Source organism: Electrophorus electricus, chromosome 2 (genome assembly GCF_013358815.1).
Source record: "Electrophorus electricus isolate fEleEle1 chromosome 2, fEleEle1.pri, whole genome shotgun sequence".
NCBI lineage: Eukaryota > Metazoa > Chordata > Actinopteri > Gymnotiformes > Gymnotidae > Electrophorus > Electrophorus electricus.
This window is the reverse complement of record NC_049536.1, coordinates 17,766,728-17,786,256: the sequence shown is the minus strand read 5'-3', so window position 1 is coordinate 17,786,256 and position 19,529 is coordinate 17,766,728. Positions and strand designations below refer to the sequence as shown.

Sequence of the window (19,529 nt, the reverse complement as noted above, 5' to 3'; positions counted from 1 at the left end):
GTTTCATATCAAAATGTTCAAACCAATCTCAGCTCTCTTTGTAATGAGGTACCATATGACCTAGAGCACTGCATAAACAAATGCTAAATTTGTGCTCTAGGTCTTATGCTAAAATATGAGGTCCAAGTTTACAAATGTATTATACTTCATGTGAAAACATACCTTTACTCATGTGAACCAACTACAGTGGTGTGAAAGTGTTTGCCCCCTTCCTGATTTTTTTTTTTTGCATGTTTGTCACACTTTAAATGTTTCAGATCATCAAACAAATTGAAATATTAGACAAAAATAACAAGTAAACACAAAATGCAGTTTTTAAATGAAGGTTTTTAATAAGGGGAAAAAAATAATAATCAAAACCTAAATGGCCCTGTGTGGAAAGTGATTGCCCCCTAAACCTAATAACTGGTTGGGGCACCCTTAGCTGCAACAATTGCAATCAAATGTTTGCCAGTTATCACAATTAGTCTTTTACAGCGCTGTGGAGGAATTTTGGCCCACTCATCTTTGCAGAATTGTTGGAATTTGGCCACATTGGAGGGTTTTCTAGCATGAACGGCCTTTAAGGTCATGCCACAGCATCTCAATTAGATTCAGAACAGGACTTTGACTAGGCTACTCAAGTCTTTTTTTTTTTTTTTTTTAAGCCATTCAGAGGTGGACTTGCTGGTGTGTTTTGGATCATTGTCCTGCTGCAGAACCCAAGTGTGCTTCAGCTTGAGCTCATGAACAGATGACTAGATATTCTCCTTCAGGATTTTTTGGTAGACAGCAGAATTCATGGTTCTATTTGCCACATCAAGTCTTCCAGGTCCTGAAGTAGCAAAAACAGCCCCAGACCATCACACTACCACCACCATATTTTGCTGTTCCTTTTCTGAAATGCTGTTACTTTTATGCCAGATGTAATGGGACATACACCTTCCAAAAAGTTCAACTTTTGTCTCGTCAGTCCACAGAGTATTTTCCCAAGTCTTGGGGATCATCAAGATGTTTTCTGGCAAAACTGAGACGAGCCTTTATGTTCTTTTTGCTCAGCAGTGGTTTTTGTCTTGGAGCTCTGCCATACAGTTAATTTTTGTCCAGTCTCTTTCTTATGGTGGAGTAATGAACACTGACCTTAACTGAGGCAAGGGAGGCCTACAGTTCTTTGATTGTTGTTGTGAAGTCCTTTGTGACCTCTTGGATGAGTCGTCGCTGCGCTCTTGGGGTAATTTTGGTCGGCTGGACACTCCTGGGTAGGTTCACCACTGTTCCATGTTTTCACCATTTGTGGATGGCTCTCACTGTGGTTCTCTGGAGTCCAAAAACTTTAGAAATGGCTTTATAACCTTTTCCAGACTGATGGATCTCAATTACTTTATATCTTTTTTGTTCCTGAATTTCTTTGGGTTGTAGCATGCCATCTAGCTTTTGAGGATCTTTTGGTCTACTTCACTTTGTCAGGCAGGTCCTATTTAAGTGATTTCTTGATTGAGAACAGGTGTGGCACTAATCAGGCCTGGGTGTGGCTAGAGAAATTGAACTGAGCTTTCCAAAGATGTGATTAAACTCACTTTTTCACCCCTTTAATAATAATAACCTTCATTTTAAAAAACTGCATTATGTGTTTATTTGTGTTATCTTTGTCTAATATTTAAATTTGTTTGATGATCTGAAACATTTAAGTGTGACAAACATGCAAAAAAAAAGATATCAAGAAGGGGGCAAACATTTTTTCACACCACTGTATTTTCATGTTTGAAATATGTTTATCCAAGTGTTTTGATTCACAAAAGTAGTGAAATATATGAATATATATGAAAATATATATATAAAATATAAAAAGTAAAGTATGAGAGAACAGGAGAGAAATTCAAAATTGTAGTATACAGTTTCCAGAACAACAGAATATTTTTGATGTCATGTACTCTTCTGTATTTGTTAGTTGTTGGGCTCTTTACAATTACTATCACTCTTAAATCTTTTTTTTTTTTTTTTTTTTTTTTTTTTTTTTAAATCAGGAAGTTGGTCACATCAACACAGAAACTGACACATACATGAGAGTATGATGTTGACTGCCACATTTGAGCCAGACTGGATATTTGGAGGCTCTGTGGTGCACAATTACCTACAATGCACACCATCACTGGCTTTGTGTTTTCAAATATAAATAGCCAGAAATCAGAAATTTTCAGACAGATCAGCCATGGGGCATACAAGGAAAAAAAAAAAACGTTTCTCTGAACTTGGTAAAAAATGAAAAATCTTTGTTTCAATAAAGCAGTAGCGAAGTACACCAGTGTACTACACCAGAGCTGAATGGCTAGTAATAAAACACCATATAATCATTTAAAAATACTACCTCTGACCTGACTAAGCTCATCATGTTAAGGATGCAGCATTAATTGAGTATTAATTGACATTAATTGACCAGTGGTAGTGGAGTAAATAAAAATATATAGTTCTATCTGTGATTGCACAATGGAAATAGTTCTGACACCTTCATAACTAAGCCAGTTCGCTTTGTCTCTGATGGTTGTTGATCCCTAATTAGTTAATTACATCTTCTGGCCCCACAGCAAGGGCTGCCTTCCTGATTTGCTTTTTCATGTTCCCCAATTCAAAGAACACACCCTAATTTGGATATTTTATTATGATAATGATCACATTGTGTGCAGCTGGGTAAGCCAGTCACCTTTGGGTACCAGGAGGTTCAACAGGGCAGTTACCTGTTTTGTGTGTAATCAATGGTGTCATCTTTTTCAACCCTGTTACCAAATATGTCACAATATAATTCATGGTATAAAGTTTCAATTTAACTGCATAGTGTTGAACTTCACTATTAAAAAAAAAATTGTAATTCAGGCATCACAATAATGTATTAATATTTGGGAACACAGTCTACATATTTATTTTTGTTCCTATTTTTAATCATGTATACAATTTTCACACTAGTCTGTTTTTGCTAAAATTAATACAAATAAAAATGTTAGTGCTATGTGTAATAGCACATGTATTAACTTATTAAAAATATTCATATCTGAAAAGTGTAATGTCTCTGATGGATTTTTGTAGTTAATATGATGTTACAAAAATTAATTATTACTTTGGATGAAACTTCTAAATAGCTATTGTTATTGCCCTTAAATTAACCCTGCAGGACCAGTTGGCATGGCAGCAGCTGCTGCTGTGGCAACAGGAAAAAAACGCAAAAGACCGCACATCTTTGAGTCAAATCCATCAATACGTAAAAGACAACAGACTCGCCTGCTCAGGTGAGTATAATGCATTACACTTTATAATTGTATGATTGACTGAGGTTGTGATCCCCAAATTCCATATTATCTTCGAATGCAGCATTGAAAGCTTAAAGAAAGATCTTGTCTCTAGAAAGCTGAGAGCTACACTGGATGAATATACAACAAGAGTTGGCCAGCAGGCAATTGTTCTTTGCATCTCCCCCTCAAAGCCCAATGCTGTGTTTAAGGTCTTTGGTGCTGCTCCACTTGAGAATGTGGTAAGTGCATCTCTTATTTGCCTTAATGCTCATTTTCAATTTAAAAGTACAATTTACTGTCCTTATATCTCTTTCTCTCAGGTCAGGAAGTACAAGAGTATGATTCTTGAGGACTTGGAAAATGCCTTGGCTGAGCACGCACCCCCTGGTGGTGGGGACCTGAGCTCTGAACTCCCTCCACTTACCATTGATGGTATTCCAGTGTCTGTGGACAAAATGACACAGGTAGGTTACAGCCAATAGATGGCACCAAAAGGCAGATATTTGTTTCTCATATGCTAAATGGAAAATTCCAGTTTCTGAGCTATTCCTTTATTAATGAAATGTAGTAACACAGACTGTTTCAGATAAAAGATGTGTCTAAAAGTGCAATAAACATATACATTTTTACATTACCTTACACAGCATGTGTCTAAACTGAACATTTCAAGTCACCTTTGCGCATTGTGAGTTCTCCACTTTTGACACTTGCTATTTGTATACATAGTCTGGTTAAATCTGAAGCTGGAAAAATTATAGAGAAGACTTTTAAATTTAAGTCTTCTATGTTTTTTGTTATTTAAAGTTACTTATAAGGTAGCTGATGTCTGTTACTGATGAGAAAAATGGGTTGACGTTAGTGAGAATGGCACACCTTTCTGGTCTAGTAGAAAATCAAACCTGTGCAGGGATCAGCATAAGATGAGCATCTTTCTTTTTCCTGTGTGCACATGCGTGCTTGAGTGCGTGTGTACATGTGCAATTATCCAGCTCATCAGGGACAAGCACTGAGGTTTCTGATTGGCTCCCAGGAGGATTAAGAGCACAGGGATGGAGGAGGCAGCTGAGTGGAGTGTTTGGGTCATGTAATTAGGCCATCTGCACAGACACCAGACGTGGGCAGAGGCACAGGAAGATGGCTGTAGGGCTTCATTTTTTCCTCAGATTTCATTGACTGAATCAAAAAACAGATGGCCGACAGTGGTAACTGCATGTTTAAGATGCAAAATTCTGTTAAAACATCTTGCTGCAAACTACCTTTTTGATGTCACCAGTTACTCTAACAATTTAATAAAGATGCATGTCTGTTGCTGTATTACTAAATAGAAGGGACAGGCTTGTGGGGGAGTGGTTTATTTCTTTAGAGCCAGATTTAGCCTGTGATGTCAAGTCTAACAGGCAGCATCTGTGATGCAATATAATCCTCATCATGTCTGAGAATAGAAGATATCAGGGACACTGATTTTGACCAGTTAACCCAGTTAAACCCTTCCCCTTGTTGCTGCTTCTTTAGTGACCAGTCATTGGATCTGGCTTAGTAGATGGAATAATATGAATATACCAGTATTTCATTTTTATATATTGATATAGGTGTTTACTGAAGCGAGAAGGTTTATGGTAAATTATTCATGTTCTGTTCATGTTCAGTCTGTTTATTGAAGTTATCTTCTACAGGATGCAAAATACTTCACAATAGGCATGAGGTTTATTTACACTTCTCAAGTTGTGACTCTTCTGGAATCACTCACATCTCATTTTGTGACTTTTCATACAAGTTTGTTTCCTTCATTAACTTGAAAGTGTCTTTAGGTGTATTATTGAGCTCACAGTTAATACTGTGGAACATCTGATTCTCCACTAGCTAACATGGAACTGTAAAACAGCATCTGAAATTTGCAGCAAGGTTAGTGACTCTTAAAAGCACGTCTGTTGGCTACCATGAGCAAGTCCTTTTGCTTTATATCTGTCTGTGGTGTGTGCTCTTCCGATGACCTTGGTGTGGTAAATATCCACCAGAGATGTCAAGGCTGCTCCTGTGGTGGTTCTGGCCAACTTCACCACACTCTGGAGAGCCTTTTGGTCCTATGCAGAACAATTCCCACACCAGACTGTGATGCTTCTGTTGAGAATGGTCTTTATCATGTGGTACCCCTGTATAAGTTGCTAAGGATTTTAGCTAACCTTTTCAGGAAGTACAAACATTACTGTGTCTTCTTTACCATATGATATGTGTTGTGTGAGATGTGAGCTGTCTTCAGCCTCTCCACCTCATCTATGTGCAGTGATGTGTGATACTCCCTCCTCATTGGATCAACAATCATGTCCTGTGTAGTTGGTATGTAAGGAAAGATTAAATATCAACCTGGCACCATGTCCTGGTATCATGCCTCCAGATCCGTCACCTCCCTGTTGCATCATCATCAGTAATCGAGTCAAGTGACTATAGCATCATCAGCAAATTTAGTGATACGGGATTTGTTCTTTACGTTAAGAGTTCAGAGCATGGGACCCAGCACACAGCCCTGGGGGAGTTCACTGTGTTTATGCTTTCTGTACTTGATGTACAGTTGCTGATTCTGACAGACTGCAGACTTCCTGTTAGAAAGTTCAGGACCCAGTTGCAGAGCGTAGTCGGGAAGTCCAAGCATGTGGAGCTTCTTGGTCAGTTTAGGTAGTATGACAGTTTTGCTGCTTAACTGTAGTTGATTAATCAAGCCACTTATGACTGATGCATCAAATGTTACAATTATGTTTTTGCAGTCTTTTCAGCAATATACCTGAATGTCTCAGCTGATGCCACAGTAGAAATGTCCTGAATATTTTTAATCAACTGGTCAATGTACCTTCAGCATGAAATATATTTTCTAATTTAAGCAACACTGAAGCAGTTTTTCTGTTTTTCAAAGCAAAATTTGGAAAGTAATCATTTTCTTTAATTGATGGCAAATATTTGCACATTGCGAATTATAGTGCTGTCATCAACATTTCAGTTTACACTCCTCTGTATGTTGATGTTTATAATCAGTGAGAGAAACCTTCTACTTTTTTGGGCAACAAAAATGCCATAGACATTTGTTTGAAAATTGCAGTGGGTTAAATACACAGACAACAGTTTCTAGACTCTTTAGATGCTTTCTAAGATGGGCAAGTTTTTTTTTTGTTTTTTTTTTTTGTTTTTTTTCCCTGGAGCCACAATTCTGATGTTAAAATGAAAGGGCTTATCATATTTGTTTCATGTGTGAAGTGCTATCTTGACAAATGTGAATAAAATGCACTCATTATCTTAAAAGAGCAAGGGCAAGCAGAATAAAGGCATGGTTGAGACTGATAAGTCATAGTGTAATCAATGATTTAAGAGGGCTCCTTTTTCCAGAAACAACAGTGTTGCAAAATGTGCACAGCTATCCCATGAGCACTAGAAAAGAACAAAGAAAGGTGTTGGCTCTGAAAATTCAGAAAAATGTCAAATTATACATGTAAGTTTTCTAAACAAATTTTGATCCAACAAAGCCAGTTAAATGTTTTTAAAGAAGATTAACTTTGTATGCTGAAGAATAATATTTGTTAATGCTCTAAAGGTGATTTTGAAAAGTCAGATTCAAAAGGAATTGGTAAACAAAAAGATCACAACTACAGTAGAACAGTGAACTTCTATTTTTATAATATACATAGACATATACAAAGTTACTCTATATTAAAATTATATTGAAAAACAGGTAAATGTTGAAATGCTTGCTGTGAGCTTGGTTACTTTCCAGTGTGCAGTAAAATTGCAACAAAACGCATCTAAATTTAGTCAAACTAAGGGGAATTTGTCTACTCAGCCAGGCATAGCAAAGGTTTGTTTTATCTTGCAGTCTTCCAGGACTTAATCCAAGCAATTGTTGAGGCAGGCTAAGATTACACAGGTCTCTTCATGAGTATAATGTAAGCATTAAAACAAATATACATTATTAGATGTACAGGAATGTGTTTTAATATGTTGTGAAGGAAAATGGCTAACTGATGTTATGGATGGTTAACTAACCTTATGCTAATTATTGCTATCTTAACGTTAGCTACTTGCATAGCATAGATAAGTTAACTTATTGACCACAGCATTTGCCCTATAAATTTAATGAACTGCGTTCAAAGGTGCTACTTGTGCCCTAAAGATAAAACTGACAGTCATACCTGAAATAATAATTGGCTAGCAAGTTGTTTTATTTATATGATCTGAGAAAGTGCTCTGAAGTTCAGTTCTGTATGAAGCTGTAAAATGGAATAGGCATGAAAATGTCTCATGAAGGATGTCCTGAACTCAGATTTAAAAATGGGTTAAACTTGTATTCGACTGGACATTTGAAATTACTCTCAATTATGCTTTCATTCAACATGTTTTTCTGAGTTTAGAACTAAAAACTAATACCGACTACTTTATTAAACTAACTGATTTATGTTAAGTAAAGCTTAACAACTTAAAGGTTTAAAGTAGGTTTTCAATTTCATAAGTATGGCTTGTATCTAAGGATAAACTTTTTTTCAGCGTGTACTGGTGATGCTTTCCTCAGAAAATAAATTGCACTTCTGTCACTGTGACACAGTATTGTTAACAGCTATCCATAGGCCAAGCTCTTTTTTTCCCAGGTTCCAAAAGAGTAGAGGTTCTAATGGGTAGAGACCATAAGATGTAAGAACATAAGATGTAAAAACACTAAATTTGCTTGGCAAAAGTATCATCACCCTGAGGAAACTGAGGATACACTGGTTGGCATGCTTCTTTTCCCCCCAGGCTTTGCATCCAAACTTTAAAAGCATTCACAAGATCCAATAATTTCTTCCATATATTGAGCTAATTTACCTAAATTTACCTAAACTTCCTTTTCTCACTGAGACCTAGGTATTTGTGGCCCATTGCAAAATTAGTCTTAAAATTTATATTAAAGCTGAACTTCAGGAATGATCAGCAATATGACATTTATAAACAATATTGATACATGGAACAACTCTATTATTCAGAGGTAGAACTTGGGATAGCTGTTATTCACTCATGAATGCCTGGCACAAAGTTGAGGTAGCCAGTAAATTTGTCACACACCTTTTAAAACATTCTACTAAAATATAAATCTGTTTATCAGCATCTGTTTTGTCTGATCAAACTGAAATGTGGTTTTCAGCGTCTCCTGTGCTGGCTTGTAATGGGTTTTCTAAAGGTAACTTAGTATTTTGAAAATGATAGCCACTATAAGCTAGTCAGGATTCAGAAAGCATTTGATAGGCTAACTGTTGTTTCTCTGTCTACACTCATCTGATTCATAAAATTTTGAATTTATTGTCTATTGGAAGATATTTCTCATGGTGTACTCATTACTAGTAGTGATTCATTACTAGTAGTGATGAATTCAGTTAAGTTCTGTGTTTTGCAAATAACATTTCTACAGTCATTAAACTGAGTTTGTGCCTGTTGATTACCTCTCCTCAGGCCCAGCTGCGAGCTTTTATTCCTGAGATGCTGAAGTACTCAACGGGCCGGGGGAAGCCTGGCTGGGGTAAGGAGAGCTGCAAGCCGGTCTGGTGGCCAGAGGACATTCCCTGGGCTAATGTGCGAAGTGATGTACGCACAGAGGACCAGAAACAGCGGGTATGGTCACTGTAATTCCTGTTCGCAGTTAGAGGTTTAAATCTCATACCTCATTATTTAGATGCAGAGATTCTTTCTGAGAGATTTTTTATAATTTGATAAGGTTAAAAATGAAACATTAAGACTGATCTGTAGTTTGCCCTTCTGTTAAAAAGGCTTGCCCAAGAAATATCACACCCATATTGCATCATAGCATCTCATTTGTGAGTGTACCCCTTTTGAAAACAGGTGTCATGGACGCAGGCCCTGAGGACTATTGTTAAGAACTGCTACAAGCAGCATGGTAGAGAGGATCTACTCTATGCTTTTGAGGACCAGCAGGTCAACCCTCAACAGGTTGCTGCAGCAGCTACACATAGCATTGCACATTTAGTGCCCTCACAAACAGTGGTACAGACGATCAGCAATCCTGATGGAACTGTCTCACTTATACAGGTGAGCTTGTTGGGGCCCTTCAGAACATGTATGGTCTTTAGTATCTTTTATAGAAATATCTGGACTTCAGTGCAGATACTTCTTCCTTCTTTTTTTATTTTTTTATTTTTTCTCCTGCTTTTTCTACCTATTTTATTTATAGCCAATTCCCAGCTGTCAGGTAATTCCATATCACACAACAGCTGCCAACCAGGGAAGGCGAAAACTATCAGAAGTTTTCATCCGAGGCACATGCAGCCAATGACAGCATCTTTTTGAGCTGCGGCTCGTAACGTCAGGGGTGGCATAAGGCTCTTTAGGATAGCGCTATCCAGCCACTTCTGATGCATGAGCTCAGGATTAGACTGTTTCTGTAATAGATAGGAGAGAGAGAGTACACAACCTCTTGAAAAAGACACCTAGGCATGCCTACTTTCACTGGACTGCCATCCACTACGTAGCATTTTTCATGTGCCAGCAGTATATCTAAGATGCTTGGAAATCTCTAAAGGAAGCATTGAATTTGAATTGTCCTGTGTGTCTTACTGGTCTTACTGTCAGAAATATGTTTGAAAATATGTATGAAAATATTTCTAGAGGCTTGCTATCTTGCTGCATAGAGTGCCAAAATACTACCAAGTCAGAATTATTTATATAGTGATTTTACAACACACATTGTCACAAAGCAACTTTACCTGCTTTGTGTGTGGGTCCAGATCCCTAATGAGTAAACCACTTTTTGCCTTGAATATGCTGCTTTTAGCAATGGCTAACAATACATAGTAAAGTACAGTGCATATAATAAGTATTTCTCCCTGAAATGCTTGACTATGGTATCTGAGAAATAATTGATATGACTGATCTTTCATGTTGCATAATACATGTGCCTGTTTATAGTTGCTCATGTTTGCAGGTCCTAAGCAAGCCAATGTTTTGTTTTGTTTTGTTTTTTTCATTCACATGAAATGTGTCCTCATATATAGTGATGATGATAACAGTAAATATCATTTTGAGACCCATTGCACATGCTGCTTTCAGCAATTGGTCTTGGTTAGTCAGCTAGGCAGTCCAGGAATATTAACAATAAACTTATGTAGCACCGTTGAAGAATTTGTTTATTTCATTCATTCATTAAAATGCAGCTCAAAGTGCTCCACAGTATGTATTTACTATATTTGCAGGAATAATTTAAAATGAAATAACATAAAGAATAAAAAGTGAAAGAATAATAAGTTAAAATTTAAAGGTATAAAATGAATGATGGCATTACTGTAGTCTAACTGAAGGATCCATAAAATCACGAATCATTGTTTAGCATCTTGAATTGTGAGGTCTAATTGATGCTATGGTTCAGTGGAAATAAAGCAGTTTTAGTGCCTTTATTACTGTGATCATGGATTGCCTCTTGGGATATTTTAAAATTTCCATACACTGAAGGTGCTTTTGCTCAGATTTTGTGTGTGTGTGAGAATGGGTTTACATATGGCAGACATATAAATCAATGTGATCCACCCCACATTTTTTTTTATTCATAAATTTTTAATTTTAAAAGCAAATGTAAATAATAATAGGTAATTAATTATCAAGTCTCTTCATTCTGTCTTAAAATGCATGCAATATATGAACTCACAAAAGTAACAAGGCATTAGATAAATGTAGTGGTGTCAGAATTAAGATGTATTTTAATCATTTCAGTATAATGTAATAAAATGTAATAAAAAAACAATCCAAAATTGTAAACAGTCAAGTAAAGTAAAATATTCAGTATGGTATTTAGGCTTGTAGTGGAGTCCCCAAATCTCGGTACCCTAATTCCTAGTCTTCACAGATTTATTAAAGATTACATTTGATAAACTTGTCAGCATCGCATTTAGATGTTGTTATTTACCTAACAGGTGGGCACTGGAGCAACTGTCGCCACACTCACTGATGCATCAGAATTGCCAGGCACCGTTACTGTTGCCCAGGTCAACTATTCAACAGTGACAGATGGGGAGGTAAGAAGAGAAAGAAGGAAAAAAAAAAACAGATACACATGCAATAATAAACTTTATTTATATACCCCTCTTAGTTTACAAAGTGATTTACAGAGAAGTCAAAATTAAAAGAAATTAAATAGTTTAAAATACAGTGAAGGAAAAATTAAAGGAATGAATAGTATAAATGAAGTCAATTTAAAAATAATTTAAAATTAAAAGGAGGAAAATGGATTCAGTAGTTTAAAGAATTTAAAAGAATACAAGAAATTAAGAGACTTTGGCAAATGAGTAGTTTAAAATTGGACATTAATTTAATAATGAGTTAATATATAGGTCATGTAGAATCACATTTCCACGCATTAAGGAAATAAAAATGAAGTTGTAATTTAAAAACAAGGTGCAAATTTAAGAGTATGGCAAATGTAAAAGAAACATACATGGTTGATGGCATACCCTGGAGTCTATTGTACAGTCTCCTCTAATTCCCTGAGAGGGTACTTTCTTCTCTCAATCACTGAGAGGATATTGTTCTTTACAAAATTGCAAATATCTATACCTAAAACAGTCATCTCTCAATCGTTGAGAGGATATTAGACTTTACTCAAAGCCTGAAACAGTCCTATAAACAGAATCTTCTCTCAATACATGTGTTCCATCATAGGCATATCCTCACTCAAACTTGTAGATCTGGTGACCATTTGCAGTGATTTTTGTTTTCTCTTGCTTTCAGGTTGAGCAGAACTGGGCAACACTGCAGGGAGGTGAGATGACTATCCAAACCACACAGGCGTCTGAGGCCACTCAAGCAGTGGCTTCCTTAGCAGAGGCTGCTGTTGCTGCTTCCCAGGAGATACAGCCAGGAGCAACAGTCACCATGGCGCTTAATAGGTAAACAAGGGATGAACTGCTGGGTTTTTTTTGGGGGGGGGGGGGTTAAAGCAAAATGTGACTAAGGGAAATAAAGAAGGCTTTGTAAAATATGAAACTGCACTGGTCCCTAGCACAGTCATATTCCCAGATGTATTTCTTTAGAGACCTGTTACATGGGATCACATGGCTCATTTACATCTTGTTTATCACAGGTAAGCAGTAATAGAGAACAGACAGCAGCACTACTACTGGAACATTCTGTTCCTATTCCCCCTCCCCCAACCCAATTAGGCTGAGGATCCATTATCCTCTATGGTTTGGGCACACATGAGTGAATGTACTGAAGACGATAGTGGTCAGTAGGGATGGTTGTAGCAAAGATCCATCCAACAGAGGGCAGTGTACACTGGTTAGTGTGTCAGATAAGGATCTCTTTATTTGTTTTATAGAGCTTATCTAGTAATCATAAAGAGCCAGAAGAAAACCATCAGGGCATTAGACAAAAGACCACTGAATGAACTGAATTAAAAAACTTGCTAAAGTACATTATTAAGATTTATTTTTATTAGTTTTATTTATGTTTTGATAAAAGCTGGGGGGAATAAAACTGCTGTCTCTGAAAATCAGCATAATGTATGTATATGTTAACAGTGAGGCAGCCGCCCATGCAGTGGCAACGCTGGCAGAGGCTACGCTTCAGGGAGGTGGGCAGATCGTTCTGGCAGGAGAGACAGCAGCTGCAGTAGGAGCTCTGACTGGAGTGCAAGATGCCAATGGTATAACCCTTATCATATTGTACCTTCTTACTTAAACTTTTAATATAATAGGTTAATATTTTACGCACTCCACCTTTTCCTTTTAAGGATATTTTATGGTAATTGCTTTAGTCTTTTGTTTTTGCAACTGCCATTTTGATACTAATATAAAATTAAGCTGTTTTGTCATGGAAAATATCAGACAAGTATGACAGAATAATAATAAACAATTAGTAAAGTAGATTATTCTTACATCAATCACATAGTTACTGGATTTACACTAAATATGCATATAATGTTTATTACCTTTTTAGGCAAATCTGATTTTTTTTTCTTTTTTCTATAGCTATTTGAATTATTGTCTTAACAATTTAATGGATCAATATTTTCTGTCTTGTATGATATGCCACAGTATTTAGTAGTCAAGGGTGGCATAAGTAATATTCTTGCAACATGCTGAAATATACTTTTACTTGGATTAGAAGTATTAGAGAAATCTATTATCTTTACACAACAATAATAAAAGGTACCATACAGATACTGTAACAATAGTAAGCCATGTTTACATACATCAATACATATTTTGTATATAGAATATGTATTATAAGATCATACAGGAGTAGAGAGAGTAAGTATGCAAGCTAGTCTGTAATAATCCTTTGGGTGTTCCTAGGACAGATGGTGTGCATGTGTGACCTATGTTATCCATTCCAGCCTCCATATTTCTCACTAATCCATGTTTTGCCACAACTGTGATGTACTGTCTGTGTACTGTGTTGCATCATTATTCCATAGGTGTGGTTTATACCTACATGTTTGATGAAGAAGTCATACATGTACCATACATGTCTAAAAGTAAATCTATGTATGCCAGTGGTAAGAAAAAAAAAGTTTGTTAGTGTTCAAACATTTGCTTATTATCACAATTCAAATGGTTTTCTGATGGCATAACAGACATTAGTTACTATACTAGTTATTGCTAGCCTGCTGGAGTCCTGATGCACCCCACCCCCCACCAATCCATTGTAACCACAGGTGGCTGGCAGGTCCCTATGGGCCCTCTTAGAGGGCTTTGATCCTCTCCATTATCAGTGCATAGTCTAATCACAAGACCAGCTGTCAGCTAGCTTGAGCAAAGCAACCCTGGGAACACTTACACATACTCACACAGAGTATTTGTTAAGCATTAAATTTAATTTTGAGCTACACTGGATTAATTAAAATACTTCGAATAAAAAATATCTCCAAGACTGACTTAAGAATTAAGCAAGTGTATTCCCATATGATAAGATGCATAAAGAATTTTTTGCATAAATTAGTTTTAAGCAGAACATCCTTCAAATATCTTTGGGTAAACATGTAGGCAATGCTTGATTAGACCAAATAAAAATAGGTAGAACCTTTAGAATGGTTAAGTCTGGATGGGTGATTGAAGGGTATTGTAAAGACTCAGGATGTGCACCAGGTTTACATTATTGTATTATTTAAAATGTTTGATATTGTGTCTTTAAAAGGTTGAGAGCACAGTCAACAGCATATACTTTCCAGGCAGTCTGAGTTTATTGACCTACTCGATCAGTAAAATGGGCAGCTTTGAAGTGGTCTCCCTGAGGTGCCTAGGACTAATTTGTTTTATTTGGTGCCTCCTTCTCTGCCTTTCAGCAGTCCTCAATGTCATGGTGAATGTGGGGAAAATGGAGGTGCTTCACAACAAAATGATGCTTCACATAAACCACTAAAATCATACAGGCACTTTTTAATTAACATATCAGTGTAGCTTTTGTTGAATGTGGAGCCTGATCTGGCATGCATTGGAGATTCTGTGCTTACAGTCCTAAATAGAATTATGTAGTTAAATATTGGGCAAGAAATTTGGTCAAACCAAATGTTAGTGTTTTAAACATTTGTTTTTAATCAACTAAGATTATCGAATGAATTTATGAAGAGGGAATCTGAAAAGTAAAACTTACAAATCTAAGGATTATCTTAAACAGGACATTTCATATTAGATATGATGGAGAGAGGAAAGAACCAAGGGTTTTAAGAGCTGGGCGTGGACGGCTCAGTTGCCTCATTGTTTCACTGCAGTGCAGCACAGTAGCCCTGCCCATTTCCTTGTGTATTGCATCACCCCCTCTCTGCTCACTTCGCTGGCTCTCAACATGAACTGCAACTCACTCACAGATGCATACACAAACTCCCATCCTCTAATGGTCTCAGATAACCAGCTAACTGAAGGCCATTTTTGTTTATTGAGCCTGCTGTATGTCTTCAGTGTTTTCAAGTACTGTTCATGACCTAGAATAAAAAAAAAAAATGTTTAAAAAAATAAGTAGAGAACAACTTGACAGACAAAAAGTAATCAGTGTTAACGTGACAGAGCCAAAACTGAATTTTAACTCCACATTTGATGTTAATGACATGTTTGAATAAACTAGAAGTTTTTTTATATACTGTTCATTTGTATAATGATTTAAATTCTCAACATAGGGACTATTAAATGTAGATATTTATTTAGTAGTTTATATTGTCTGTTTATCCTTTTCAAAAATACTCTTGTGTGTTGCATACAGGATTGGCAAGCTTTTAATTCAATTGAAGCAATGAATAACAAAGGGGGAGGGGATAATATTTTAGTGAGAATAAAACCATTTTGTAAAAGTAACAAAGTCTTCAGTATTATTCTGTATTACAAGAATCATACAAGAATTATATCACAGGTCACAATGTCATCTTTATCCCAGGAAGCCTTCCCCCATTTTGTCCCTTTATTTGAAGCCATACTTTTGATTAGTGCACTGGAAAAAGCAGGTTAAGCAAAAGAATAACTTTTTTAAGAATAACTTTGTGATAAACCCCTGACTGTCTTAATTGTCTTAATCTATTTATTTATTCTGTCATATGTATAAGTAGAATATAGCCATTGTTATAATTAATGGAAAAATACTATAATTCATCTTGGTACAGATCTACATTATAATACATTTATAAAATATTGCAGTAATAGTGCTAGGATAGTATGTTTTATTTCAAAGTGACTTGCCATTTGATCTATGGAGGATCAGAGTACAGATTTATTTTTAACTGTTTCACTTTTTTCCCCCCTCAGGTTTAGTCCAGATTCCAGTCAGTATGTATCAGACTGTAGTTACCAGTTTGGCCCAAGGAAGTCGGCCTGTTCAGGTTGCCATGGCTCCTGTTGCCACACGCATTGACAACACTGTAACGTTGGATGGACAGGCTGTCGAGGTTGTGACATTAGAGCAGTGACAATATGTGGGGTAGGAAGTTCTGCTCTTCCATAAAGTGAAGCAACCACTGAGCGGTCTTCACATGTGTATAGTGAAAAATTTATATTTTTAACATCTGCAGGGGATGAAGTTATGAAGTTATCATTTTGTTGTTTACTTTGTAAAGATGTTTTTGTTTCATTTTTATTAATGTGATATGTTGCCTTTTTTTTCCCCTTCTGTTTTCTAGTAAAATAAATGGACCAAATTCAGTGTGGCAACAGCAGTACCTTAATAACACGTTTTTGTTTTTTGGTTTTTTTGGAGGGGGGGGGGGGTTTCTGCATTGTTAATATTGGTCTCTTTAGCCCCTTTAATTATTTTTTAAGATGTTTGATTTTCTCTCGTACATATTCTGACTTCCATAGAACTTATTTGTGCCATGTTCACATACATTTATTTTTTTTTAATGTTTCAGATTCTGTGTGATTTCCTTGCTTAACGATACAACTGATCTAGGTCACCAAATGCAAGTCTTCATTTTCACAAAGCTTACAGTAATGTCTGAATGTATCACAAACTAATCTCTAATCTAAAAAGTACTGTCTCTGAATTACAATTTAATAGGCCATTTTTATTGAATTCTGAATTCTTGAATTGAAATAATATGGGATATGAATCTGAAATAATTAGAAATTTGAAGTTAAGTTTGATTTACAAATTTTAAATCATTTTCCAACTATTTTGAATTTATACCAAATAGCAAAAATGATCATTTTACAGCAGTTGAATTCTTGTGTGTAAAGAATCTACTGATGAAGATTGTTGTGTGCAAAGAATCTACTGATGTTATTTGTATGTTTATCATACTAGACAGTAGGACATCCTATATTGCAGATTGCAGTTTGTCATAGAGCTCTCATGAATTTATTGAAACAAATGAACATAACGCACTGCAGTTTTTTAAGATGTATATTGGCAATATAAAGACATCAGTAACTTTTTTTTTTTGCTAGGTCAACAGTGTAATAATTAAAAATGCTTTAAAGATGTTTTCTAAAATAAATTAATGTAGAAAAAAATGTTTGCAACTGAAAAAAAATGTAAAAAAAGAAAAAGAAAAATACTACTATTAATCTGACACATGCAGAATATAATCTTTGGCAGTCTTGGAATTAAAAGGCTACTCTTCACAAATTGAAGAAATGCTTTTCATTTTTTTGACATTGCTTCTTTATATCATAAGGAATTTTACTTTTATTTTTTTTCTTTCGACTAAAGATGGATCTAGTAACTTGTACCAAGAAAGGCAAAATGCAGTGCAACAGTCCCCACTAACATCAAAGCAATCATAGATAGCTCCTTCTTTCTCATTTAGAACTAGGATCTATCTTTACCTTTCTTTATCTATTAAGCGATGATGGCTCCTATAACATTACAAAACATGATCCTCCCTGCCATGCTAAAGCCTATAATTAAAGCTAGTTTGTGGAAAATGGAAAAAAACATAAGTTCAATAATTCAGATTTTCACTTTGAAATTTTATAAAGTTTATAAATGCATTAGCACATCTTAATAAAAAAAATTACTGAGGTTAGCTGTAGAGATGGCAAAGTTATTTACATAGTTGAGGTTTCCATGTCAGTGATTCTCAGGTAATTGCATCTGGCAAGACATAACACACATGCATTACTAGTTCTAGTACCTTAGAAACGTACATTTTCTGAGGTTGGAACCTTCCTATAACCTTGTTCTATCTGAGTTCTTTGCCAGACTGTTTAAGATGGATTGAGAACTACAATACTATTTAGATTTGGATAGAGCTGTAATCCCAGTATACAAGTACATCTCAAATTGATGATATTGACCAATTATTTTTTCTTTTAAATAATAAATGTCACTTAAATGTTAAATAATAAAATAATACCCTTCCATTTTGCCCAAGTGCATAAACATAGTCCTGTACTAAATTACACAAGAATCTTATTCTCAATTAAATTCACTTATGGAAAATGCTAAGAATGTGGATTAGCGTTTGTTTTTGTGTTGTTGTTTTTAATTTATTAGAACAAAATCCATAACCACAAAGAATCAAAATAACAGGAGTTCTGTTTCAGAATCATGTTGGGGTTTTTTTGTTTGTTTGTTTTTTTTGTTGTTGTTTCTTTTGCTGCTCCTATATTGTAACTGACAAAAATGGCTTATACCTAGTGCCTCATACCTGAAGAGTTGTTCATAAATGGCATATATTGGATAAGTTGTGTAACATTTGATATTGCTTTGCAGTGACAAAACAGCATAATATGGAATAAATTATTGTTAGTTTTTGCAGTTCATTGCATTGCTTGCTATATACATATTTTAACATGGTAAAATGAAACAATTGTTCTTTTTTCCCTATTCTATGCGTTTAACATTATGTAATTACTTCAAAACACTGAAAGTCTCACGTATGTAAGAAGACTGCCATTAGCACTGAAAGACTGTTCACTGGAGTGGCTTGTGCTGCTGTGTCATTAGGGGAATGTAGGGCAGGAGTATTGATTGTATTAAGGCCTGGAGACACTAAGCTGTTTTGGGTTTTTTTGTTGTTGTTTGTTTGTTTTTTTGGGGGGGGGAGACTGGGTGTATGAGTGCCTCATAACCTGAAAAGACATGAAAACAGGGCAGTTGTTTATTATTAATAAAAAATAAGAAAGAAAACTGCGTTTGTCTCTATTGCAAGTATAATTACTGCACAAACACAGTAACTGCTGTTTATATTTGCAGACTTATCATGCTACATTAAAATTATGCTTATTTTTTCCTTCTTCATGTACAGCACTCATCATGACTTTGCTTGTCATATCTGCTTACTATGACTAGTTCATTTAAAGCAATATGCACCCTGGCTGGACCCAAGACTTCTCCAAAGGTCATTCCTCCAATGTTGAGCTGCACAGCCCTCTGGGGCATGGCTTTAATCTTTACTAATCGTTTGTTAATACACACCCCATCCTTCCATCCCTCCCACAGGTACAACCATGCACACAGATTGTCCTCCACATAGCTCTTACAGACATGCATTAGCTGCGGCCTTGCAGATTATCTTCTCTTTAATCCCAGTACCCCGTCTAGGAGTCCAAGGAGTGGTGTTTGATCCAGTGCATTTTGTGGGGCAATTTATGTTCAAAACAAATGAATTCTGACAATAACAATGATTGTTAAGAATAATTTGTCCAGACTACTACTGGTTCCTTTCATTTGTCAGTGGCATTTTCATATTGGAAAATATTGGTGAGTTCAGCAGGGCAGAATGCTGGTAGGTGACAACATATGTATATATGTTCCAGTAGCCCACTTTTCATCAGATTGCCCTGGTCCTCCATCATCTGACACACACCTTGTTGACCCGGGCGATGT

General features: G+C 35.9%; 1 protein-coding gene across 4 annotated transcripts in view; it reads left to right on the top strand.

Moving 5' to 3' along the window:
* Positions 1-18,833, top strand: part of nrf1 (nuclear respiratory factor 1) — a 43,315-nt gene extending 24,482 nt beyond the window's left edge. For all 4 annotated transcript variants that reach the window (XM_027031356.2, XM_027031357.2, XM_027031355.2 and 1 more), the window contains 9 exons: positions 3,143-3,257; positions 3,373-3,499; positions 3,581-3,724; positions 8,721-8,879; positions 9,108-9,314; positions 11,189-11,290; positions 12,003-12,160; positions 12,794-12,918; positions 16,007-18,833. In XM_027031356.2, coding sequence (XP_026887157.1) covers positions 3,143-3,257; positions 3,373-3,499; positions 3,581-3,724; positions 8,721-8,879; positions 9,108-9,314; positions 11,189-11,290; positions 12,003-12,160; positions 12,794-12,918; positions 16,007-16,167 — 1,298 coding nt within the window. In that variant the 3' untranslated portion in view covers positions 16,168-18,833. The remainder of the gene's footprint in view (positions 1-3,142; positions 3,258-3,372; positions 3,500-3,580; positions 3,725-8,720; positions 8,880-9,107; positions 9,315-11,188; positions 11,291-12,002; positions 12,161-12,793; positions 12,919-16,006) is intronic.
* Positions 18,834-19,529: the final 696 nt, after the last annotated feature.